Genomic DNA, 21,687 nt, shown 5'->3' with positions numbered 1-21,687 from the left:
TACAGATGGTTGTGAGCCACCATGTGGTTGCTGGGAATTGAACTCAGAACCTTTGGAAGAGCAGGCAATGCTCTTAACCACTGAGCTATCTCTCCAGCCCCTAAAAGATTTATTTATTTATTATGTATACAGTATTCTCAGTACTCTGCCTGCAGGCCAGAAGAGGGCACCAGATCTCATTACAGATGGTTGTGAGCCACCATGTGGTTGCTGGGAATTGAACTCAGGACCTTTGGAAGAGCAGCCAATGCTCTTAACCAGTGAGTCATCTCTCCAGCACCCCCCCCCCAATACCTCTCTTGACCTGGGTGTGGTGGTGCAGTTCTAGAGTTGGGAGGCAGAAGCTCTAGAGTTCTAAGTAGCCCTTGACTAGAGACTCCATATAAAAAAACCAAGAACAATAAAACAAGCGCCCCACCTAGGGCTGGAGAGACGGCTCAGCACTTAAGGGTTCTTACTTCACACTCATAAGGACTTGATCTGGACCCCAGCACTCATGCAATAAAGCCAGTGTCCAGGTACATGCTGTAATCCAGCTCAAGTCCCAGGTTCAGGGAGAGACTCTGCCTTAAAGAAACAGACAGAAGGACAGAGAAGGCAACCAGTTCCATGTTCTGGCCTTCATTTGTAGAGGTACATGAACCCGCACACACACACCTGCATATACTCACAGACATGGGTATGCATACTCAGAAACACTTAACTTTTTTCCTTTGCTTTTGTTTTTCAAGACAGTGCTTGTGTAGCCTTGGCTGTTCTGGAACTAGCTGTATATACCACAGTGGCCTCAAACTCACAAAGATCCACCTATCTCTGCTTTCTGAGTGCAGGGATTAAAAGGCACGGAACGCCATTGCCTGGCCCTTCTTTTTGCTTTCTGAGACAGAGTCTTACCATGTAGCTCTGGCTGTTCTGGAACTCACTATGTAGACCAGGCTATCCTTAAACTCAGAGATCCACCTGTCTCTGCCTCCTGAGTGCTAGGATTAAAGATGTGCCCAACCATGCCAAGCTAGACACACAGTCTTAAAATAACACATCTCCAACAACCAACACTCCATCCCCCAATTTCCCCCAAAAGGTTAAGGAGATGACAGACCATTGGACTGGAGATCCTGACGCCTCTTGTTGCAGTGGAGAGGAAGGGTGACATTCTTTGGCAGGAGTAACTCCATGAGGGAAACAACAAAGGAGGAAACTCACCTGGGGAGACACTTGGCTGGCTCAGAGCATGCAGAGTTTGACAGAGTGTAACACAGGGAAGGTGAAGCAACAGCCAGCTGAGAGAGTCAAGAGCAATGGTGACAGGGCCGGGACCTGTCCTGCACAAGGCTCTTAAGGTTCCTAGGGGTCCTTCGGGGATAGCTTCGCCAGTTTTTGACCAGTTAAGAGGGTCTTTAAAGAGGTCATGGTAAACCAGCCTATAAAGGGAAAATGGAAGACATGTTACAACCTTGAATTTCTTCCCGATCTTTTCAAATTTATTCATTCTTCAAGTTCTTCAAGACAGGGTTTCTCTGCATAACCATTCTGGCTGTCCAGCAACTCACTCTGTAGACCAGGCTGGCCTCGAACTCACAGAGATCCACCTGCCTCTGCCTCCCAAGCACTGGGATTAAAAGTGTGTGCCACCCACCACTGAGCCCTTAATTCTCATCAATACCTTATATACTAATGAAAGCTAACTACTGAAAGAATTTAGTGATTGACAGCAGACTTTGGTGTCTCATAACCTAAGTTCTAAGGTTGACTTTGAACCTTGTCCAGGGTCACCTAACTGGCAATTCTATCCTTCAAAGTTCATTTGACAATTGTTCTAAGCTCCCCTTCTGGGGTTAGAGTTGGAGGACTGGAGTTCAGTTCCTACTAGGCGCACAACTACTTACTCGTCTTTCAGGGGAATCTGATCCCCTTTTCTTATTTCCATGGGCACTTATACTCATGTGCACATACCCATACACATGCACAATATTAGAAAATAAATCTTGGCCGGGTGGTGGTGCACGCCTTTAACCCCAGCACTCCAGAGGCAGAGGTAGGCGGATCTCTGTGAGTTTGAGGTCAGCCTGGTCTACAGAGTGAGTTCCAGGACAGCCAGGGATACACACAGAAACCCTATCTTGAAAAACAAAAACAAACAAAAATCATACCAAAGTAGGCATGGGGCAAGTCTATAATCCTAGCACTCAGATGGTCAAGAGGGGCAAATCTCTGTGAGCTCAAGGTCTGCCTGGTATATATAGCAAGCTTCAGACCAGCCAGGGATATGTAGTGGGACCCGGTCTCAAAAAAACCAAAACAAAATACAAACAACAAAACCCCCCTCTCCTCTAGAGATTCTGCCACACACAAGTGTTCTGTCATTTCTTCCCATTGTTTTCTAAGATTTACTGGAGCAGGAACCAGTCTGTCTCATCCGCTGCTGTCACCAGTGTCTTAGCAGAGCTCCTGGTCTGGTATTCAGTATACACGGACCTAGTGAGTGACCCTGGATCTGCACTAACTTCCTGCCTAGTCTCCACTTCCAAGCTGCCTTTTTTTTTTTTTTTAATACATTCTCTACATGGTAATCAATGGACTAGTGTTTCTAAGAGGTATGGTGTGACTAACTCTCCTCCCAACTGTCCTTGGCATAACATCTAAACCTCTATTGTGCTCGTAAGACCTTTTTATCTACCTGACCTCTCATGCCTTCTCATACGTTATTCTGTTGCTCCCTTTGTTTTTAGGACAAGCCCATCAATCCGCTGCAGCTAGTGCTGATGCAAGCCTGGCCTCTATGACTGAATTAAGCACCATTAGAGAACTCAGTACCTACACCTCCTGCTTAGGGATCTGACACTCTCACACATACATACAAGCAAAATACCAATATACACAAAATATAATAAATTATAAAAAATGATGCTGCCCTACCACAGAGCTTCATTCACCATCAGTGATTTATCAGTAACTATTTAATTTGTACATTAATACTGCATATTAAATAAAAACTTCTCAGGTGATAAGGGACCACAGTTGAAAAAAGTTTGAGAAGCCCTATCTAGAAATGTTTTACAGAAATCTAAAAATTAATTTTTTAATTAAAATTTTATTTATTTATTTATTAATTATGTATACAATATTCTGTCTGTGTATATGCCTGAAGGCCAGAAGAGGGCACCAGACCTCATCACAGATGGTTGTGAGCCACCATGTGGTTGCTGGGAATTGAACTTAGGACCTTTGGAAGAACAGGAAATGCTTTTAACCACTGAGCCATCTCTCCAGCCCCTTAATTAAAAAATTTTGTCAAGTGTTGTTGGTGCATGCCTTTAATCTCAATGCTCAGGAGGTAGAGCCAGGTGGATCTTTGTGAGTCCGAGGCCAGCCTGATCCACAGAGCAAGTTGTAGGACAGCCAGGGCTTCAAGGAGAAACCCTGTCTGGAAAAACCAAAAAGAAGCCACCATAATCAGAAATTTCCCATCATTTTTGCTAAAAACACTACCTCTTCTCCTGAACCTCTGCACATCATGAAAACGGGATGGAAGGCTTGGTGCGCCCGTCTTCATACTGTATCATTCTCCGCTACTTCAGTTTCAGAATTAGATTCCACTCACTTCAGTACTGTAGACACGCTAGTCATTTGAAAGTCATCTTGTCCTGAGAGGCTGGAGAGCAGGCTCAGCAGGTTAAAAGCAGTTGTTGCTTTTGTGGAGGGTCTGATTTGGTGGTAGTTCAAACCATGTACAATTCCAGCTCCAGAGGATCCAACACTCTCTTCTGATTTCTGCAGGCACTAAGGCATGCTCATGGTACCCATATATACATGGAGGCAAAACACTCGCACACATAACATTAAAAAAAAAATCCAAAAAAATGTAAAGTCATGGGGCTGGAGAAATAGCTCAGCTGTTAAGAGCACTGATTGTTCTCCCAGAGGTCCTGAGTTCAATTCCCAGCAACCACATGGTGGCTCACAACCATCTCTAATAAGATCTGGTGCCAGCTTCTGGCCTGCAGGGACACATGCAGGCAGAACATTGTATACATAATGAATAAAAATAAATCTTTAAAAAAAGAAAAGAAATGTAAATTCATTTTTTCTTTTTAGCATATAATCATGGAAGGGGCCTGAGGACAAAATCATTTAAATAACTCTGCAACTATTTGAGCCTATTACAATGATGCTTATTTTGTTTTATATTTATGATATTATATAAATTATTTTATATATATATTATATATATATATATAAAATTATTTAGGAACACAGTCTCACTATGTAAACCTGACTGGCCTGGAACACACTATACAGACCAGGCTGGCTTCAACCACACAGAGATCTGCCCGCATCTGCCTTCCGAGGGCAGGGCTTTATAAATTGAATGTGGCTTGCAACATAATCATAACACACATGAGGAAGGATGAGCTAGGACCGATGAGAGCTGGAGGCTGTTGTGGGACAGGGTGAGTTGTAGGGCAGCCTAGGCCACGTGAGATCACTGCCTAGGCCACGTGAGATCACTGCCTAGGCCACGTGAGATCACTGCTTAAAAAGGCATAACAGAGTCCTTTTCCGAGGGAGAAAGAAATAAAAAGAAAAAAAAGTTTTGTTTAAAGGTTACTTTAGTCTATTATACTTTGGAGTTAGCATGCTCTTTTGTCTTGTCTTTTTTTTTTTTTTCCCGAGACAGGGTTTCTCTGTAGCTTTGGTGCCTCTCTCCTGGAACTAGCTCTTGTAGACCAGGCTGGCCTGGAACTCACAGAGATCCGCCTGCCTCTGCCTCCCGAGTGCTGGGATTAAAGGTGTGAGCCACCACTGCCCGGCTTTGTTTTGTGTTCTTAATCCAATTCTTGCATCTGTGGTCCTGAGGCCTATAATAAGGCTCAGAGCAAAGCGACTGCAAGGACACTAATGACAGATGGCATCACTACAGGAGAAACGGCAGCTTCTGGGTTGACTAACCTGCAGGCATTAAAGCCAGAACGCTCTTACAGGAAAAAATCTTCATAGGTCACCCCAGAAAATATCTGAATTTACTGCTCTCTTTTGTTTATGAGCAATAGCCTCAGGATGTCCATTTCCATCGGTGTTGTATCCCTTTGTCAAGCTGGCCAGCAGGGCCTAACGTCCCTAGACCCTTGATAGTCATGTTTATAACTTCTACTGTTCCAAGTCATACGACCCCATTTCCACACAATCCAAGAATCCATTCTTCTGTGGAAAAGTCGGCCCTTTCCAACTGCGGTCCGAATGAAACCCATTCTAATTACACTTACCGGCTGTTGACGTCAGAGCCAAAACCTTCGCGAAACTCTTCCTCACTCACTTCACAGCCCAGAACGTGGATCTGCTCCCCACTAAAGCAGAGACGAGGGAAATATATCGTAGACTGAAGGCACCAGGTCCCTTCCCGGGAAGGGCCAGGAGCAGCCCCGGGATAACTCACCGAAGTGCCGATTTCTTGAGAAGCGCCTTTAGGAGACTACGCCCCTCCCACTCCACGGAATCTGTAGAGAGCCAAGCAGGTGTAAATGATCTCATAATCCACCGCGACTTCCACCCCGAGCCAGGGATCCCCGGAGGGTCCTCAAGACTTCCGCCCCTTCAGCCAGGCCCGAGGCTCCCCGCGCGTCTCCAAGCCTCACCTCGCAGGAGCACCAAGCCACCGCAGGCCAACAGCGAGTCCAGCATCTCTGACGTCTTCGGACGCTTTCTGATGTCGTCACGACCAAGGAGGCGGGGCGATTACGATTGCTTCCGCCATTCAAGGTCCCCAAAGTCTGGAGCCAAGGGTCTATTTTTTTTTTTTTTTTTTAAATGTTCCGCGTTCTCGGGGCGGGGGCGCCCTCGGAGGGGCCGCTCCAGAGCCTCTGCGCACAGCCGTGCAGATGGCATCCTCAGTCTTCTTGCGCTACGACAAGGGCGAGAGGGGCCGTTGGAACAGTTGTCAGTGGGATGGGGACTGGGGTCGCACGAGCCCCACTCCCCAAGACGTCCGAACCTGGGGACAAATGACGTCACTCGGCCCCGCCCACACCCTCAGAGGCTCCGCTCCAGGGCCCGCCCAGCATTCACCCCGCGCGCGTGCGCAACGCTGCAGCCCTCCTTAGGGCTCTGCTTTCCTTAACTCTACCCTCCCTCGTCAGGAGTTGAAGGAACATCAATCCCGGGGAAGTGAAAACACGTCATTACCGGAAGTACAGTCAGCGGGGAAGAGGAGGAGGGAAGAGAGGAGGAGGGAGCCCTTTGGGCGGTAAAATGGCGCCTGTCAGAGTGGGAAGCCCAGCTGCAGAGGCTGCAGCCCCGCTCCTTAGCGGCTAAGAGACCCCGACCTCGGGGAGGGGGAGGCCACTCCGGCCCAGCGCTCCGCGCCCTTCGGCTCCCCCTCCCCCTCCTTCCCAGTTCCAGCGCTCAGAGGCCCCAAGAGTCGTCGTGGCCCGTCGCGCGCCGCTGCCCCCGCCCGCCCCCTTCCCGGGGCAGACCCCTAGCGCGCCTGCGCAGAGGGCCACCCTTCGCTTCCCCCTTCCCCTCCCATTTCCCTCCCTCCCTTCTCCCTAGCCCCCTCCCCCCCATTGCCCCCTCCCCCAATTCTCCATCCCCCTTCCCTCCTGGTCTCGGAGGACCCCGTCCTAGCCGGACCTGTTTCGGCCTGCAGCCCACGCGAAGCCTTCGGTGCCACTTCCCGCTCATGTGGGCCCCTGCGGGCTGCCCACGCCAGTCCCCCAGCTCCCGGTTCCGCTGGGCTTTCCCTTTTCTGGGGGTGGCTTTCTGAGCCACCCACTCCGTGCCCATCTCTGCAGCCTCTCCTGCCGCTCGGGGCCCCGTTCCCCCTCCCGGCGGCGGGGGGCTGCCCCCGGGGGGCTGGCGGAGCTGGGCCGCGGGGGCCCCGGGGCCGGCGGTGCCGGGGTCATCGGGATGATGCGGACTCAGTGTCTGCTGGGGCTGCGCACGTTCGTGGCCTTCGCCGCCAAGCTCTGGAGCTTCTTTATTTACCTTTTGCGGAGGCAGATCCGCACGGTGAGTTAGTGTGGCTGCTGGCAGTGGTGGGGACCTCTGTCCTCGGTGCTCACGGAATTTTGGATAGTGTTGGGCCCCTGTTTTGGGCCTAGGAAGGGAGCTTTGGCCAGAGCTTTACCCACTGGAGAAGTAGAGCACCTTTAAGGAGGATTTGGACCCTTAGAAAAGAACCAAGATCTATGGTGGTTTTGGTTTCTTTTTTCATCTGCCCAGATGGGATAGCACTTGGCAGCTCTTGGGGGCTAGAACGGTGCTCTCCTTAAGAAAGGTGGAGTTGTTGCTAAAGAAAGCAAGAGGCAGGGAACACCTGTTTGCTGGTAGCCAGAACTGTTGCTGAGGGCTCTGGAAAGACCCTGCTGTGAAAGGGCCGGGCTCCTTTGTCAGTGGTGAGTGTGTGTAGGGGGCATTTGTAGCAGGGGATGGGAACTTGGGGCAAAGCCTTGGTTGTGAAGGAACTCCTCCAAAGAGTCTTTGACCACCTATAGCGTGTTTGTTGAGACCCTGGGCCTTGGAAAAGAGGTTTTTATAATGAGCATCTTTCGTTGTAAGAGGCAGCACTTTCAAGTTGAGTGTCTCGTTAGAAGACCTGGCTGTTAGCTGTAGAGCTTGTGTCTGAAGGTGGGCATGTTTCTCCGGGAGACTCTTAGCAGTTAGGAAGAGAAACCTGGAGTGTAGAGGCTGTTGGGATGAACCCAAGCGTCTCTGGGTTCTCACCCTCAAACTTTTCTCCAAGGAAAATTTATTTCAGATAACATCACTTGATGAATGTGCCCCTAGGTTTTCGTCACCCCTGGGGCACATCTCCTAAGGTCAGGTTCGGGGAGAATGAGTGGACTGTGTGTGACCTTTGACAGCTGAGGTCAAGAGAACCCCCAGACAGACTTTGATACTGGCAGTAGACCTGACTGCTTTGGGAGCGTGCCTTGCACTTGCATTCATTCCCTAGCAGTCTGTTCTAGTTCTTCTGCGTTCCAGTTTAGGGTGAAGATTATTATTCTGGGTGGTGGTCGTGGTTGTAAGCACACCTAGTCTCCTAAGAGTGGTAGGATCCATGAAAGATTGGGGGTGTGCAAGGCTGACTCCTATGATTGTGTGTGCCTACTTCTGCTCATCCTTTCTTTCTGACCTTGTCCTGAGGATCCTCCCTCTTCTACCAGCTCATTTTATTCTTCTGAGTGTTGGGAATAGTGCTCTAGTCCATGTATTGGAAGACCAGTTACTTCCTAAATTGCTCTCCTCTGGACATCACTGACCCAACAGCCCTTTGTCCTCCCTTCTAGTCTGGTTTCTTCCCCACACCCTTTCTGGCAGCTACTTGGAGCATTCCCTACATGCCCAGCATGTGCAACCCGAGATAGCAGGGCAGGACACCCGAGCTGTTTCAGCCCTCATCACAGACTCAGGGAGAAAAGAAGGGCAGATGCCTTGGGACTAAAGAAGAGAAGGCCTTTTGGTTTTCAAGTAGGGAATGTGTGGCTTAGGGCCTAGGAACGAACTGGAGAACATTTGTATGTTAGGAAAGAGCAGAGGAGGGAATTGCCGGGCTTGCGCAGAAGCTCTGGGGATTAGGAAATAGTTTCTAGAGAAGCCTTGGATAGCAGAGTTGGAAGGCACAAGGGATGATGTCCTTGTCCCTGTTCACCTTTCTCTCACAGTCCTTGCTTCACTTTTGCCTTCTCTGTATTCTGTCAGGTTGGCAAGTAGGACTTTACAGTGTCTCTCCATTGCCCTGGGTACCAGGGTAAAGAGACTCTCGGATATTCACTACAACTTGTGACTTGGCTAGTGGAAACAGAAGTGGACAGGTGGCTGGTTAAAATAGTCGTGGTGGCCCCTAGCCAGAGGAACTTAGCTGACCTGACAACCCCTGGATTCCCTCATCTACTGTTCCCATCAGAGATCCAAAGGCTTCCTTTCCGGAGTCTAGTTCTCTGCTCATTAAGAGCCTGAGGTTCTTGGTTCCCATGAGAGATGACAGGAATGGCCATGAAGAACCCTTGAGGTGAAGGTGGGGACCTGTGTGTTTCTTTGTTCAGTGTAGCAGAATACCATGATCAGAGGACACATTCTGCTATTAACTCGTTATCCTTGCTACAGTTTTTAAGGCCCTGAAAAAAATAGGCATGACTGAGAGGAAATTCATGTTCTCGTGGAGTTTTCTTTTTAATTAAGTTTAGCTGTGCAGTCCTAGGCATGAAGGTATTTAGTCTTTGCTGCCTATCTGACCATCCATTAAACAAGGATAATTGTAGTGTTACTTGAGTTTTATTTTGTTTTTATGGTGCTGGGCATTGAACCTCGAGTCTCTTGCATGTTAGACAGACAAGTGTTCTACCATTGAACTTTACCTCTGTCCCTATTAGGATTATATATTAGGTCCTGAATCTTACATTCAGTTCCCAGCATATGATAAATGCTCAGTATTTGCTATTATTGTTGTCTGGACAGATTTCCTTATGAGGGGTTCTAATCTTCTTTCTTTTGCTATCCTTAGGTAATTCAGTATCAAACTGTTCGATATGATATCCTTCCCTTATCTCCTTTATCCCGGAATCGACTAGGTGAGTATGTTGGATGGGAAGGCTACCCAAAGGTGAAGTCGACTCCAGCTTTGGGCTGAGGTCGTTGGTGTTATGCCTTCCCGTTGTGGTTTAGCCCAGGTGAAGAAGAAGATCCTCGTGCTGGATCTGGATGAAACACTTATTCACTCTCACCATGATGGGGTCCTGCGGCCCACAGTGAGGCCTGGAACACCTCCCGATTTCATCCTCAAGGTGTGTGAGGCTATGAAATACTTATGGCTCTTACTGTGTGTCCAGACATAAACTCTTTCCCAGTCTTGAGGGTTAGGGCTTGGCAAGACTTGGCACCAGGATCAGCCAGGAGGAGGAAAGCAGGTGGTAGGCATGGGGCAAGGTCAGTGTGGTGGTGCTTAGGACGTCCCTCATCTTTTCCCTGTTCCTCTGCAGGTGGTAATAGACAAACATCCTGTCCGGTTTTTTGTACATAAGAGACCACATGTGGATTTCTTCTTAGAAGTGGTGAGTGTGTGAGCTAATGGGGGCACCCTGATGAAAGTATGATTGTGGAGTTCAGGGCTTTAGGGGATTTGGAGAAGAGGGTGAGAAGTTGGTGTATTTGTCAGGGTTCTCTAGAGGAACAAAACCAATAGAAGACAAAGATAGAGATACATATTATTTAGCTTACAATAAAATAGTAATGAGTTGCTCATATCCGAGGGCTAAGAACCTGGTAGATGCTCAGTTCTTGAGGCTGGGTACCCTAGCAGTTGGAGCAGTCCCAGAGATTGTCTTATACTGGAGAGGCTGACAATTTGGTATTTTCTCAGTCCATGAGGCAGATATCTCAACAGTTCCAATCTGGTGCTAAAAACTTGGAAGGTTTCTGCAGAGCTGCTAGTCCTTAGTTGAAGATAGATGCTTGGAAATGTGGTGTAACATCGGTGAGGGAAGCAGCTGCAGCAGCAGGGTAAGCCAGCATGGTGGCAAGAGGGAAGGTCAGAGAAAGAGGCAAATTATCTTCCTTCTATCATGCTTTCTTACCTGAGCTGCTACCAGAAGTTTCTACTAAATCTCAGGGTGGATCTTCCCACATTACTTAAAGCAATCAGGACAGTTCTTCAACTGAGTGGTCTATTTGGTGGTTCTAATTTGTGGCAAGTTGGCACTAAAACCAAACATCACAGTCTATTCCTTGTCACTTGACAAAATAACACGTCCCTTTAAAAACCATAGTCTTGGGTGGGAGAGATGAGATGAGTAGTGGTGGATAGCACTTGTTGCTCTTTCAGAGGACCTGGTGTGTACAAGGACCCACATCAGGTGACTCACAATTACTTACAACTCCAGCTCCAGTGGATCTGATACCTGTGGCATCCATGGGCACCTACACTCAAATGTAAATACCCACACCCACAGAGACATAATTTGAAAAAACAAAACAAAACAAAAAAAACTCCACAAAACCCAAAAGCCATAAGCTTATGCAGGGACACATACCTATATGCAAATAAATCAGTCTTAAAAACTGTAGCTTTAGCTGGGCGGTGGTGGCGCACACCTTTAATTCCAGCACTCGGGAAGCAGAGGCAGGTGGATGTCTGTGAGTTGGAGGCCAGCCTGGCCTACAAAGTGAGTTCCAGAACAGCCAGTGCTAAATGATAAAACCCTGTCTCGAAAAACCAAAACAACAACAACAGCAACAAAAACAAAAAAATCCCCCAAGGGGGCTGGAGAGATGGCTCAGCAGTTAAGAGCATTGCCTGCTCTTCCAAAGGTCCTGAGTTTAATTCCCAGCAACCACATGGTGGCTCACAACCATCTGTAATGAGGTCCGGTGCCCTCTTCTGGCCTGCGGGCATACACGCAGACAGAATATTGTATACATAGTAAGTAAGTAAATAAATATTTAAAAAAAAAATCCCCCCAAACCATAACTTATTCCCCTAAGTCTCATATTCATTTCTTAATATAAAATATAACTTTAAAGCCCCACAGTCTTTAAAAAATCCTAACACTTAAAAGTTCAAAGTCTCAGCTGAGCAATGATATCCCATGCCTGTAATCCTAACATTTAGGAGGCAGAGCAGAGGCAGGTAGATCTTTGTGAGGCTAGCCTGGTCTACAAAGCAAGTTCTAGGATAGCCAGAGTTATTACACAGAGAATCCCTGTTTCAGAAATAAAAGAGGGAAAAAAAAATCTCTGAGGGCTATATTGTCACCTATGGATATAGACAGCCATAATATGATACAAACTAGTCTTCCATCCATTTGGCTCTCTTAAAAAAATTCTCTTTAAAATATTCAGAGTCTCTTAACTATGTTAACTGTGACTTCCTGTAAAATCACAAAACAAGTTACTTTCTTTTTTATCCCTGAGGCAGGGTTTCTGTAGCTATCCTAGAACTTGCTCTGTAGACCAGGCTGGCCTCCAACTCACAGAGATCTGCCTGCTCTGCCTAACACCACTCTCACTCCCAACCCCCGGATTAAAGGCACGTGCCACCATTGCCTGGAACAGGTTATTTTTTTTTTCTTTTTTAAAACCAGTTTATGATGCTTTGATTTATTCATTTCATAGAGCCATAGCACACATTTTGTAATAAAGTCTCTCATCCAGGTTACTTTCTTATTACAAGAGGGAAGAACCAGGGCAGTTACAATCAAATCCTAGTGACACCAACATCTAGTGGTGTAAATTGAATCTTTCAGCTCGGTGTCTGACATTTGGTACTCACTTATGGTCTCCAGGGCTCCAAAGAACTTGGGTGCTTCACTGCTCCAGTTCTGCCATTGGTAGCACACAACCGACTCTGCTCCACATCTGCCACTGTCTCCGTGGTCATCCCATGGTCCTGGCAGATACGACATGCTAGGGTCTCTGCTGCAACTGGGGTTGCACTTTGACCAATTGCCTCCCAGTGTCTTTTCAGGAATTCTGACTCTGTCCCATGGTACCAAGCCTAAGTTTCACCTCATGACCTCTTAGTCCTGGGGTTTCCACTGTAACTGAGGCTGAATCTTCATCTGTAGCCTTTCCTGGCCTTTCATAGTGCCAAGACTCAACTTTTCTCCATGATCCCTTTAATTCTGGAGCCTTCATGCTGCTAAAACCAGTAGTTTGATGTAAGACTTTGAAATACATACCAAGATGCAGCCCTAATTAGGCCATAATTTCTAGACCATAACTTCTGTGTGCCAATCCTGAGGAAATATTTCCGCCACCACCTGGCCCATAGGTTCTTTTTAGATGAGTTGTTTTATTTTTATTTTAGGTATATATGAGAGTGCCTGCATGTGTGTCTTTACCACATGTATGCCTGGTGCCCATGGAGGCCTAGTGTTGGAGCATCTAGAACTGGAGTTACAGACAGCTAGCTGTGAGCTGCCTGATGTGGGTGCTGTATCTACAGATTGTGATCCTTAATCCAAGGTATTACATAAACAGCCCTGGTAGTCCTGGTTTCTCTCTGAAACCTTCCAGACCGGGCTTCCCTCCTTTGCATAGTTCACAGCATCATCTGAACTCCCCACAACAGCCCGTGAAGCAATAAGCTTCAGAAGTTTCAGATGCTTCCCCAGTTGTCCTCAGATCAGCATGGTCAGGTCTGTTACAGCAGGATCCCATTTTCTGCTTCAGATTTGTAATAGGAACCTCAAGAGGAACAGAACTGATAGGATAGATATGTATTATAAGAATGTATTAATTCAGTTTACATTAAAATAGTAACGAATTATCTTATACCTGCAAAACTAAGAACCTAGGAGATGCTGTGTCTTTGTGATTGGAGAAGAGGACAACTTGGTAGTTGCACAGTCTAGTGAGGGCAGTGCTACCTCTGACAGGTTGTCCTGTGTTGGGTAAGAAGATACTGAACAAGCCACAGAAAGCCAGCCAGTAAGCAGTATTCCTCTGTGGTCTCTGCTTTAGTTCCTACCTCTAAGGTTCTTGCCTTGACTTCCCTCAGTGATGGAGTGTGATCTGGGAGTTATTAGATGACATAAATTCTTTCTTCTCCAAGTTGACTTTGGTCAGTATTTAATTATATCAATGGAGTCGCCAACTAGGACAGAGGGTAAGGGCAGTTTTGTAAAGGAGAATCTCTAGGGAAGTAAGGGAATGGCTTTGAGTAGCCGGGGTATATTTATTGCAGTTTTATAATTCTATTCTTTCATAGGCACCCTGCAGTTTTGTGTTTATATCTTCAACTCTGGAGGGTGTTGGTTGCCTCAGACACTGAGTTTGGAAGATTAGTGGAGGGTTCAAATTTTGTATTTTCATAGACATTTGATTTACTTGAAGGCCGGAAGGTCTAGGCTGGCAAAGAATCATTATGTCTAAATGAATGATTACTTTATATGACATCTGTATTCCTCTCCAATCTACTTCAGGTAAGCCAGTGGTATGAGCTTGTGGTATTTACAGCAAGCATGGAAATTTATGGCTCTGCTGTGGCAGATAAATTGGACAATAGCAGAAGCATTCTTAAGAGGAGATACTATAGACAGGTAAGGAGCCAGAAGCAGGTTTGAGAGGCAGGTTACCTGGGTCCTGGGTGGGAGGTGGGAGTGGGGATGGGTGTGTGTATGCTATATCATCCTCTGCTTTTCAGCACTGCACTTTGGAGTTGGGCAGCTACATCAAAGACCTCTCTGTGGTCCACAGTGACCTCTCCAGCATTGTGATCCTGGATAACTCCCCCGGGGCTTATAGGAGCCACCCAGGTATGGGGACAGGTGGTGGCTCTAGCAGGACCAGGAAATGGTTCTGAGGACTATTTTAGTTTTTATTTTATTATTATTGTTGTCATTACTATTATTATTTTGGTTTTTTGAGACAGGGTTTTTCAGCACTGGCTGTCCTGGAACTCACTCTGTAGACCAGGCTGGCCTCGAATTCACTGAGATCCAGCCTCTGCTTCCCAAGTGCTGGGATTAAAGGCATGTGCCACTACTGCCTGGCTTATTTTATTAGTTTTTATTTCTGAGACAAGGTCTCCTTAAATAACAGGCTGGTATGACCTGACTCTTTAGTTTAGTAGATCTGGAAATGGAACCCAGGGCCTCACATTAAATCCTAGGCAAACACTGTACTATTTAGCTATATCCCTAACTCCTCCTTGAGGGGTTGAATATAAGGAGCTAGGAGGCAGAAGACCTGGGTCCTAGTCCCAGAGTTTGAATTCCCTGCTGCACTACAGATCTGAATCTAAGTTGTTTCTCTAATTCAAGTGTGGTACCAATGCTCATGTGTCTGTTTTATAAATGGAACTTCCCTATCAAATTCAAGTGAGGCACAGTGGCAGGTAGACCAGAATTCTAGCCTCCACTGTTGTGAAGCCTATTAATCATTCAGTTTGACATTTGAGGAGAAAGAAGGGTTTACTTAGGCAGCTATGACTTGGTGGGTGAGGTGTATGGGTTTTTAAGTAATAATATTAAGGAAAAACTCACAGGTTCTTGAATTTTTCCTCATCTCAACTGTAATTTTTCCCACCATAGACAATGCCATCCCTATCAAATCCTGGTTCAGTGACCCCAGTGACACAGCCCTTCTCAACCTTCTCCCAATGCTGGATGCCCTCAGGTAAGGGAAGTGATTTTCTTTTCTTTTTTAATTTTTTTTTTTTTTTTTTTTAAGAAATTCTTCCTATGCTGGCCTGGCAGTCGGCTTCCTGGCTTGGCCTTCCAAGGGCTGGCTGGGTTACAGGTGCACCACCATATCCAGCAACACTGGGTTCCCAAGGAAAAGAGGTGGGGGGAATCTTAATTATTAAAAAGAAGAAGAGTCCTTCAGAACTTCAGTGATTGGGCCAGGCCCTTTTAACTCCAGAGCACATTGTTTTTAGCCATTTGGCTTCTCTCAAACTGAGCCTGTCTCACTGTTTGAAAGTGGTACTCAGTTCTATCCTAACTCCAGTGAGGTAGTGAGAGTATCAGCTGTAAGGTACTCCACCAATGCACGTTACTGTCATTCCAGGTTCACTGCTGACGTCCGATCTGTGCTGAGCCGAAACCTTCACCAACACAGGCTGTGGTGACAGCTGCTCCCCCTCCACCTGAGTTGGGGTGGGGGGGAAGGGAGGGCGAACTCTTGGGATGCCGTCTGTTGCCCTGTCCACTGTGAGGACTGCCTGGGCAGGGTCTGCCCCTCCCATCCCTCTCTGCCCGAGGATGTGGAGTCTGGATGGACACATGGGCTAGACTGTGAAGCAGCCTCACTCGTGTTCACACTCCACGGAAATGCCGGGCAGGGCAGGTGAAAGCCCTGGAGAGCTGAAACTGTCTGGTGGGGAAGCAGGACTGGTCTGAGTGACAGACATGGTGATCCCAGAGGCTCAAAAGAAGCCAAGTCAACTTTGTTGTGATTTGATTTTTTAAAAACTCTTGTACAAAACCGATCTACTTCTTCACTCCTGCTCCAGGGGCCGGGCTGCGGGTGGGAGTCTGGGTTTCCTCAAACTTGTCCTTCCCTTCCTTTTCCTCAGTTTTTCTTCCTCCGACTCCCCTGATACCTGTAATCAAATTTCTCTTTTCTTCTCCTTCCTCTTTTAAACCATGCATTATAACTTTGAAACCAAAGCTGCCATAGGTCCTTCTCTGACGTTTTTGTAAACGGAGGGAACTTGTTCACATCGGCCCTGTCCCTGAAGCAGAGGGGGAAGATCTTGTTTGGGATGTGGGGAACTGGGATTCAGTATAGGGATAAAGAAGTTTATGTCAACGTAGTTTGGCAGGAAAGATCCCCCGGGATAGGATGGGGGTCCCCTGCAGAACAATGGAAGAGCAACTTTAGAGTAGGACATAGAAGGCTGAAGATGAGAAGCCTGGATCCCTCAAAGGGTATACATAGCTGAAAAAGGCAGGGCTTGGTCTGGGAGGATGACGTGGACAGGCAAGAGGGCGCTGCCTATGGGCTGTTGGCGCTCCTGCAGTAAGCTTGGTGCGGAACTCTGACACCTCCTATCCAGAGCCGGGCCTACTTTCTGGTACCCGCCACGTGATGCTCCGCCCTCTTAGGTCACATGACATTTTACACACAGTGACAAAATGTGTTCCTCCGCATTGGCGTAGTCTCTATCTTTTGGACTTCGCAGTTCTTATTGGTCCACTCAACCCCGATTCCTGGGTGTTCTGTACGTGTCTACAAACCCCATTTCTTTTTGCCCTTCTATTGTGGAGTCTGTATCCACGTCTTGGTACTACTTTGTTTTGGTGTCAACGACCGCCTTCAGCGTAGCAACCCGTTTTGTGAATACCTAGAGTTGTAATTGTCTTTTCCCTACGTAATTTACGAAAAGACTTGGAGACCCAAATTTCATGACTGCCACCTACTACCTCATTTCGTCCTCAGCTTTGAACTGTGGGGCTACCGGAGAAAGGGTTTTCAGTTGATGTGAAACGACAATAACCTTTGCTGCGAAGTCATCTGCGTAACCCACAAATTGATTCCAAAGCGGTTACGCTGGAGGCGTGAGAGGGCCAGGCAGCCGGTGGTGCTACGCCAGCGGCGTTAGAAAGTTGAGCTAGTGGCGTATTTCAGCAGGCGGGGCAGCTCCGGATGGTCGGGGGCGGGGTTGGTGAATAGGGAAGTGGCGCAAATTCGTGGATCGCTCCGCTGAGCCTGTTCGTCGAAGCCGTCGCCACCTCCGCCGCCGCCCCCTGTCCCGGCCCCCCCCCCTGGGTTTCCTCAGCCCAGCTCGGTCCAGCCCGGTTCTCGGGAGAATGAAGTTCGTGTACAAAGAGGAGCATCCGTTCGAGAAGCGCCGCTCTGAGGGCGAGAAAATCCGAAAGAAATACCCAGACCGGGTCCCGGTAAGGACAGGATCCAGGATCAGGGCCGAGGCTTAGGGTGCTGACGCTGTCGCCACAAGATAGGCTTGAGTCTGGGGAAGCGGAGGTCAGGCTCCACCCTGTTGTAGGGTTAGAAGTCTGAAACTTGTTTTTGGTACCAGAGACGAGAAGCTTGTAGAAGTAGAGCTGGGACTGAGATGTGAACAGGAAGAGAGAGAGAGACCTTGGCATTTGTCAGAATGGAGGCCTTGGGAGCTTGACAACCATGGTCATCCTTTCAGCTACCTAGACTTAAGGTAGAGTTTGACCGAAACTAGTCATCCTGTTTCTCTGATGAAAATAGTTGTGATATGCCGTTCTGTGATCAATACTCAATATTTAGGTAAGCCAGCGAGGCCAGGATCTCTACTCAATGCTGCGTGCATCACGTATGTTAGGATAAGGAGAAATGAGATTGCAGTACATCTCTGTATAGGGAATATCATAGCTTGCGTTCTTCATCGATATAGCTGTGTATTTTGTGTCTACTCATTCTTAACTTCCTTTCATCAGGTGATAGTGGAAAAAGCTCCCAAAGCTCGGATAGGAGATTTGGACAAAAAGAAATACCTGGTGCCTTCAGATCTTACAGGTGGGAACGAGCCCCCAGATGCAGCTTCCTTCTGTGGGTGGGAATACCCTCTCTGGAAGGAGGTTTCACCTGACAGCTGCTTTCTGGAAGTGCTGGTGACCGCAGTGACTTTCTTGCATCTCCTGTTTTTGGCAGTGGGTCAATTCTACTTCTTGATCCGGAAGCGAATTCATCTCCGTGCTGAGGATGCCTTGTTTTTCTTTGTCAACAATGTTATTCCACCTACCAGTGCCACGATGGGTCAGCTATACCAGGTATAGTACCTTGGAGTGTTTGGAGAGGAGTCCTGGACAGCTTGAGTAGAAGAAAGTAAAGGTCAGCAGTTCTCTGTACTAGCTGGCTTGCTAGCTTTAAAACGTAAGTGTAGTCCTGGGGAGCTGGGATTCGAACAGCAGGTAGAGTAGCTGTTCTGATTGGGACCCTCCGACCCACGTCTCTTTCCCTCATCCAAGATGTCAGAACAGTTTGAGATCTTTGTTTTGAGAAAGGGTTTCTTTGTGTAACTCTGTCTGTCGTGGGAATTCGCTGTGTAAACCAGACTGGCCTTGAACTCTGCCTGCCCCTGCCTCCTGATTGCTGGGATTAAAGGGGTGTGCTACCACACCTCGTTGAGGTCCCATTCTGAATAACAGGTGTGCTGTGGTACACATTTTAAATCTTTGAAGTCCTCAGGAGGCAGGAGCCTGTCTCACTCCTTGCACACAGTTTTAACCCTTTCACTTCAGAGGCAGAGACTGGTGATCTCTGAAGCTATCTTCATCAGTCAGAGAGACATATCGAGATCCTGTCTGAAAACAAACAATATAAGATCACCGAAAGTGGGGTGCAATCAAGCACACCTTCAATCTCACACTCTGGAAGTAGAAGCAGGTAGAGCGCTGTAAGTTTGAGACCAGCGTGGTCTACATAGGTAGTTTGAGGCCAGCCAGAGCTACATAGTGAGACCTTATCTCACTACGGGATTAAATGAAAACTCTAGAGAACCCAAACAAATACATGCACACACAGACACTCCAAAAATAAAATAAATGAAAACAAGCAAAGAAACATTGGCGGTGAGGCATTAGCATCTTGACTTGGAAACCACCTGGCTACATAGTGAATTTGAGGGCAGCCTTTCTGAAAGGAGCAACAGAAAATACGAGTGAATGGTTCTTCTTTTATTCCTTTTGTCCTAGCAACTACATTTAGTACCTTATAACTTCAAGTGTATTTTGAATCAGTTTCTTAAGTTGCCTTGGATGCTTTTAACTGTCATTCCTTTCCAGTTGCTGAAATTACCAGGCCGTGCTTAAAGGAATGATTGTTTGTTTTGGTTTTGGTTTTTCAAGACAGGGTTTCTTAGTCTTTAGAGCCACTTTCACTTTGTAGACCAGGCTGGCCTTGAGCTCACAGAGATCCACCAGCCTCTGCCTCCCCTAGTGCTGGGATTAATGGTTTAAGGGTGTGTACCACCACCACTTGGCTAAAAGAATGAGCCTTGAGGAATGTCTTGGGGGTGGTAAATAGTTCAAGTAACTAAATCCAAGTTGCCATTCCACCCTTTCTTGTTTCACTGTAGGAGCACCACGAGGAAGACTTCTTTCTATACATCGCCTACAGTGATGAAAGCGTCTACGGTCTGTGAAGCTGCTGTCCCTGAGGTGGGGGGTTCCATTCTACAAGGAGAGGTGGCGCTCCTTCCTTGACATCTACTTCCTCCTTCAGGCGAAAACACCATCTCCTTCAGGACCTGCACTTAATGTTTGAGGCTGTTTCTCCTGTCCCTCTCAGCAGGAGGGGTAGTGGAGGACACAGTCTCCATACATCTCCTTTCTTTCCCCTGTTTGCCCTCATTCCCACTCTGCTTTAGACTTCTTGATTGTCAATCTCTGTCACATCCGTCGATTGTTTTGGTTTCTATTCCCTTTCTAACTGCCCAAGCAGGCTCCCTTCCTTTCAGTACCTTCTTTTTGGGGGGGTAGATGGAAGGGATTAACATTGTCGGGGGGAGGTAGGAGGCACATCAATAAAGAAGAAACCACCGAGCTGAACTGACTTTTGCCCTGTGTCATTCCACCTCCTGTTTGTTTCATGTCAGGAACTTCACTGGTGGGAAGGAGAAGAAGTGGGTATAAGTCAGAGAAACAGAAACACTTTTTGATGTTGGTGTTTCCCTCTGAAAAAAGCTGGGCTTTCTTTAATGAATGAAATAATGTGAGCATTATTGCATGAAACTTTGATTTATATGTGTGTATATTGGCTTGCGATGTAAACAAAGGGGTGGTGGTGTTCACTGTGGGTACTTATGGGAGAAAGTTTGGAAGGACCACTTTTAGGTTTGCATATCCAAATTTGTTACTACAGAGAAAGGATGTTTGGGAGGGGGTGAGAGGACTGTCTTTCACCGGCTGTCACTTGCAGAGTTTGTGCCTGTGTGTGGGATCCTGTAAAGTGAAATTTGAGAGGCAAATACTGGGAGAAGGGTGCCATTATCACTAGGAGAACTTCATCTCCCAGCATTCATGTCTACTTGGCCGGAAGTGGGGCGGTTCCCTGAGGGATAAAAAGAAGGTACAAAATGAGGCAGTATGGTGGCCGAGAGTTCTAATCCCTTCTTCGTCTACTTTCTTGGTCCCGCCCAGCCTACACTTCCCGGGAGTCAGTGCGCACTCTTCCGCTGTACGTCTCTGGCTCTGGATCGCCCCACCACTCCCCTGGTTGGGGGAAAGCTGTCTATTGCGCCTGCGCCAATCCGTGGTTTACTGGGAACTGAAGTTCCGGAGGATCGTAAACTCCCCTTTCAGCTGCCCCTGCGCAGACTACAAATCCCTTGGTGCACCGCGCGGCGGAGCCGGAGGGGAGGGGGAGAAGGGAGGGAGGCGAGAGGAGGAGGAGGGAGCAGGCGGCCGGCGGTGCGGGGGGGAGGGGGCCCGGTCCGGGAGTGCGGGAGGCAGTGGTAGAGGGAGGTGGCGGTAGCGGACTGGAGTCTCAACCGCGCCAAGGCGGACACTTCGGTGGAGCGAGGCACTAGGAACACGGAGCACCCAAGGCAGCACCGGGAATCCCGGCTTAGAGGAGGGGGTCGCCGGACCGGGTGGAGGGGAGGGGGCGATGCTGGAAGCCATGGCGGAGCCCAGTCCCGAAGGTAAGCGCTCCGTAGACACAGAGGGCAGGGAGAGGGTGAGAATTCATTTGGCAAAGTTGGAGGTCGAGCCCCGGCACCCAGCGGGGGAGTGCGGGAAAAGGGGTCGGGGCCTGGCTCTTGAGGTGGGAGAGCGACGAGTTGAGGGAGCTTGGAGAAAGAGGAGTGGGAGACTGGGTCGAGATAGTTAGACATCAGGCACGGTGTGGATGGCGGTGGTGGGGTGTCCGGGGATAGGCGCTGGCAGCCTAGCTTCGGGGGCTGGAGGCTGAAGAGGCCTCGGACTGGCTGGCGCTCCGAAGCAGGGAGGCTGGGGGAATCCGGTCGCCGGAGAGTAGTTGAGAGAGCTCGGCGAGGGTTGAGTGAGGGGCCCGGTAGTTGGCCGAGGTGGGGGAGTTTGTGACGGTGGCGCTTGAGCGCCTAGTAGTTGCCGCCAGAGATAGGCTGGTGATTGTTAGAGGGGTGGGCAGGTAGTTGTGGGGAGCGGAGAGGGTCTGGGTATTGTCTCCGGTAGAGCCCGGTACTCCGGGGTAGTTGTAGGGCCAGATAACTGGGAAGTGAGCCTAACCCGCGGTACTTGTAGGGGCGGCGGGGCGAGGTGTGGGGGGGGGGTT

General features: G+C 48.2%; 4 protein-coding genes across 5 annotated transcripts in view; 3 read left to right on the top strand and 1 right to left on the bottom strand.

Moving 5' to 3' along the window:
• The window catches only part of Elp5 (elongator acetyltransferase complex subunit 5), an 11,314-nt gene extending 5,492 nt beyond the window's left edge, over positions 1–5,822 (bottom strand). Inside the window, exons 1-4 of the mRNA XM_050162461.1 lie at positions 5,634–5,822; positions 5,435–5,495; positions 5,265–5,345; positions 1,204–1,421 (exon numbers count right to left, since the gene is read on the bottom strand). Coding sequence (XP_050018418.1) covers positions 1,204–1,421; positions 5,265–5,345; positions 5,435–5,495; positions 5,634–5,679 — 406 coding nt within the window. The 5' untranslated portion in view covers positions 5,680–5,822. The remainder of the gene's footprint in view (positions 1–1,203; positions 1,422–5,264; positions 5,346–5,434; positions 5,496–5,633) is intronic.
• Positions 5,823–6,863: 1,041 nt separating this feature from the next.
• Ctdnep1 (CTD nuclear envelope phosphatase 1) lies at positions 6,864–15,925 on the top strand. The gene is made up of 8 exons (XM_050162462.1): positions 6,864–7,005; positions 9,500–9,566; positions 9,661–9,779; positions 9,975–10,046; positions 13,917–14,033; positions 14,138–14,249; positions 15,027–15,111; positions 15,505–15,925. The coding sequence occupies exons 1-8, from the start codon at positions 6,904–6,906 to the stop codon at positions 15,563–15,565; spliced, it is 735 nt and encodes a 244-aa protein (XP_050018419.1). The 5' UTR covers positions 6,864–6,903; the 3' UTR covers positions 15,566–15,925.
• Positions 15,926–17,104: 1,179 nt separating this feature from the next.
• On the top strand, positions 17,105–19,986 carry Gabarap (GABA type A receptor-associated protein). Its single transcript, XM_050162464.1, has 5 exons — positions 17,105–17,339; positions 17,871–17,949; positions 18,085–18,203; positions 19,511–19,568; positions 19,657–19,986. The coding sequence occupies exons 1-5, from the start codon at positions 17,250–17,252 to the stop codon at positions 19,689–19,691; spliced, it is 381 nt and encodes a 126-aa protein (XP_050018421.1). The 5' UTR covers positions 17,105–17,249; the 3' UTR covers positions 19,692–19,986.
• An 861-nt stretch (positions 19,987–20,847) lies between these two features.
• Phf23 (PHD finger protein 23) overlaps positions 20,848–21,687 on the top strand; it is a 4,166-nt gene continuing 3,326 nt past the window's right edge. Inside the window, exon 1 of one of the 2 annotated variants that reach the window (XM_050162460.1) lies at positions 20,848–21,076. In XM_050162460.1, the coding sequence (XP_050018417.1) occupies positions 21,043–21,076 (34 nt within the window). In that variant the 5' untranslated portion in view covers positions 20,848–21,042. The remainder of the gene's footprint in view (positions 21,077–21,687) is intronic. The other variant, XM_050162459.1, reaches the window with a different exon arrangement.

Source organism: Alexandromys fortis, unplaced genomic scaffold, assembly GCF_014885135.2.
Source record: "Alexandromys fortis isolate MF-2015 unplaced genomic scaffold, M_Fortis_MF-2015_v1.1 scaffold_84, whole genome shotgun sequence".
In the NCBI taxonomy this organism is placed as follows: Eukaryota; Metazoa; Chordata; class Mammalia; order Rodentia; family Cricetidae; genus Alexandromys; species Alexandromys fortis.
This window is presented reverse-complemented; position numbering and strand designations above follow the sequence as displayed.

Excerpts from the sequence above, each read along its gene's own strand:
- Ctdnep1 (XM_050162462.1), top strand. The coding sequence starts at position 6,904 with ATGATGCGGACTCAGTGTCTGCTGGGGCTGCGCACGTTCGTGGCCTTC. Across the intron at positions 9,780-9,974 it reads CTCCCGATTTCATCCTCAAG|GTGGTAATAGACAAACATCC; the intron begins GTGTGTGAGGCT and ends GTTCCTCTGCAG. Across the intron at positions 14,250-15,026 it reads GGCTTATAGGAGCCACCCAG|ACAATGCCATCCCTATCAAA; the intron begins GTATGGGGACAG and ends TTCCCACCATAG.
- Gabarap (XM_050162464.1), top strand. The coding sequence starts at position 17,250 with ATGAAGTTCGTGTACAAAGAGGAGCATCCGTTCGAGAAGCGCCGCTCT. Across the intron at positions 17,340-17,870 it reads AATACCCAGACCGGGTCCCG|GTGATAGTGGAAAAAGCTCC; the intron begins GTAAGGACAGGA and ends TCCTTTCATCAG. Across the intron at positions 18,204-19,510 it reads CGATGGGTCAGCTATACCAG|GAGCACCACGAGGAAGACTT; the intron begins GTATAGTACCTT and ends GTTTCACTGTAG.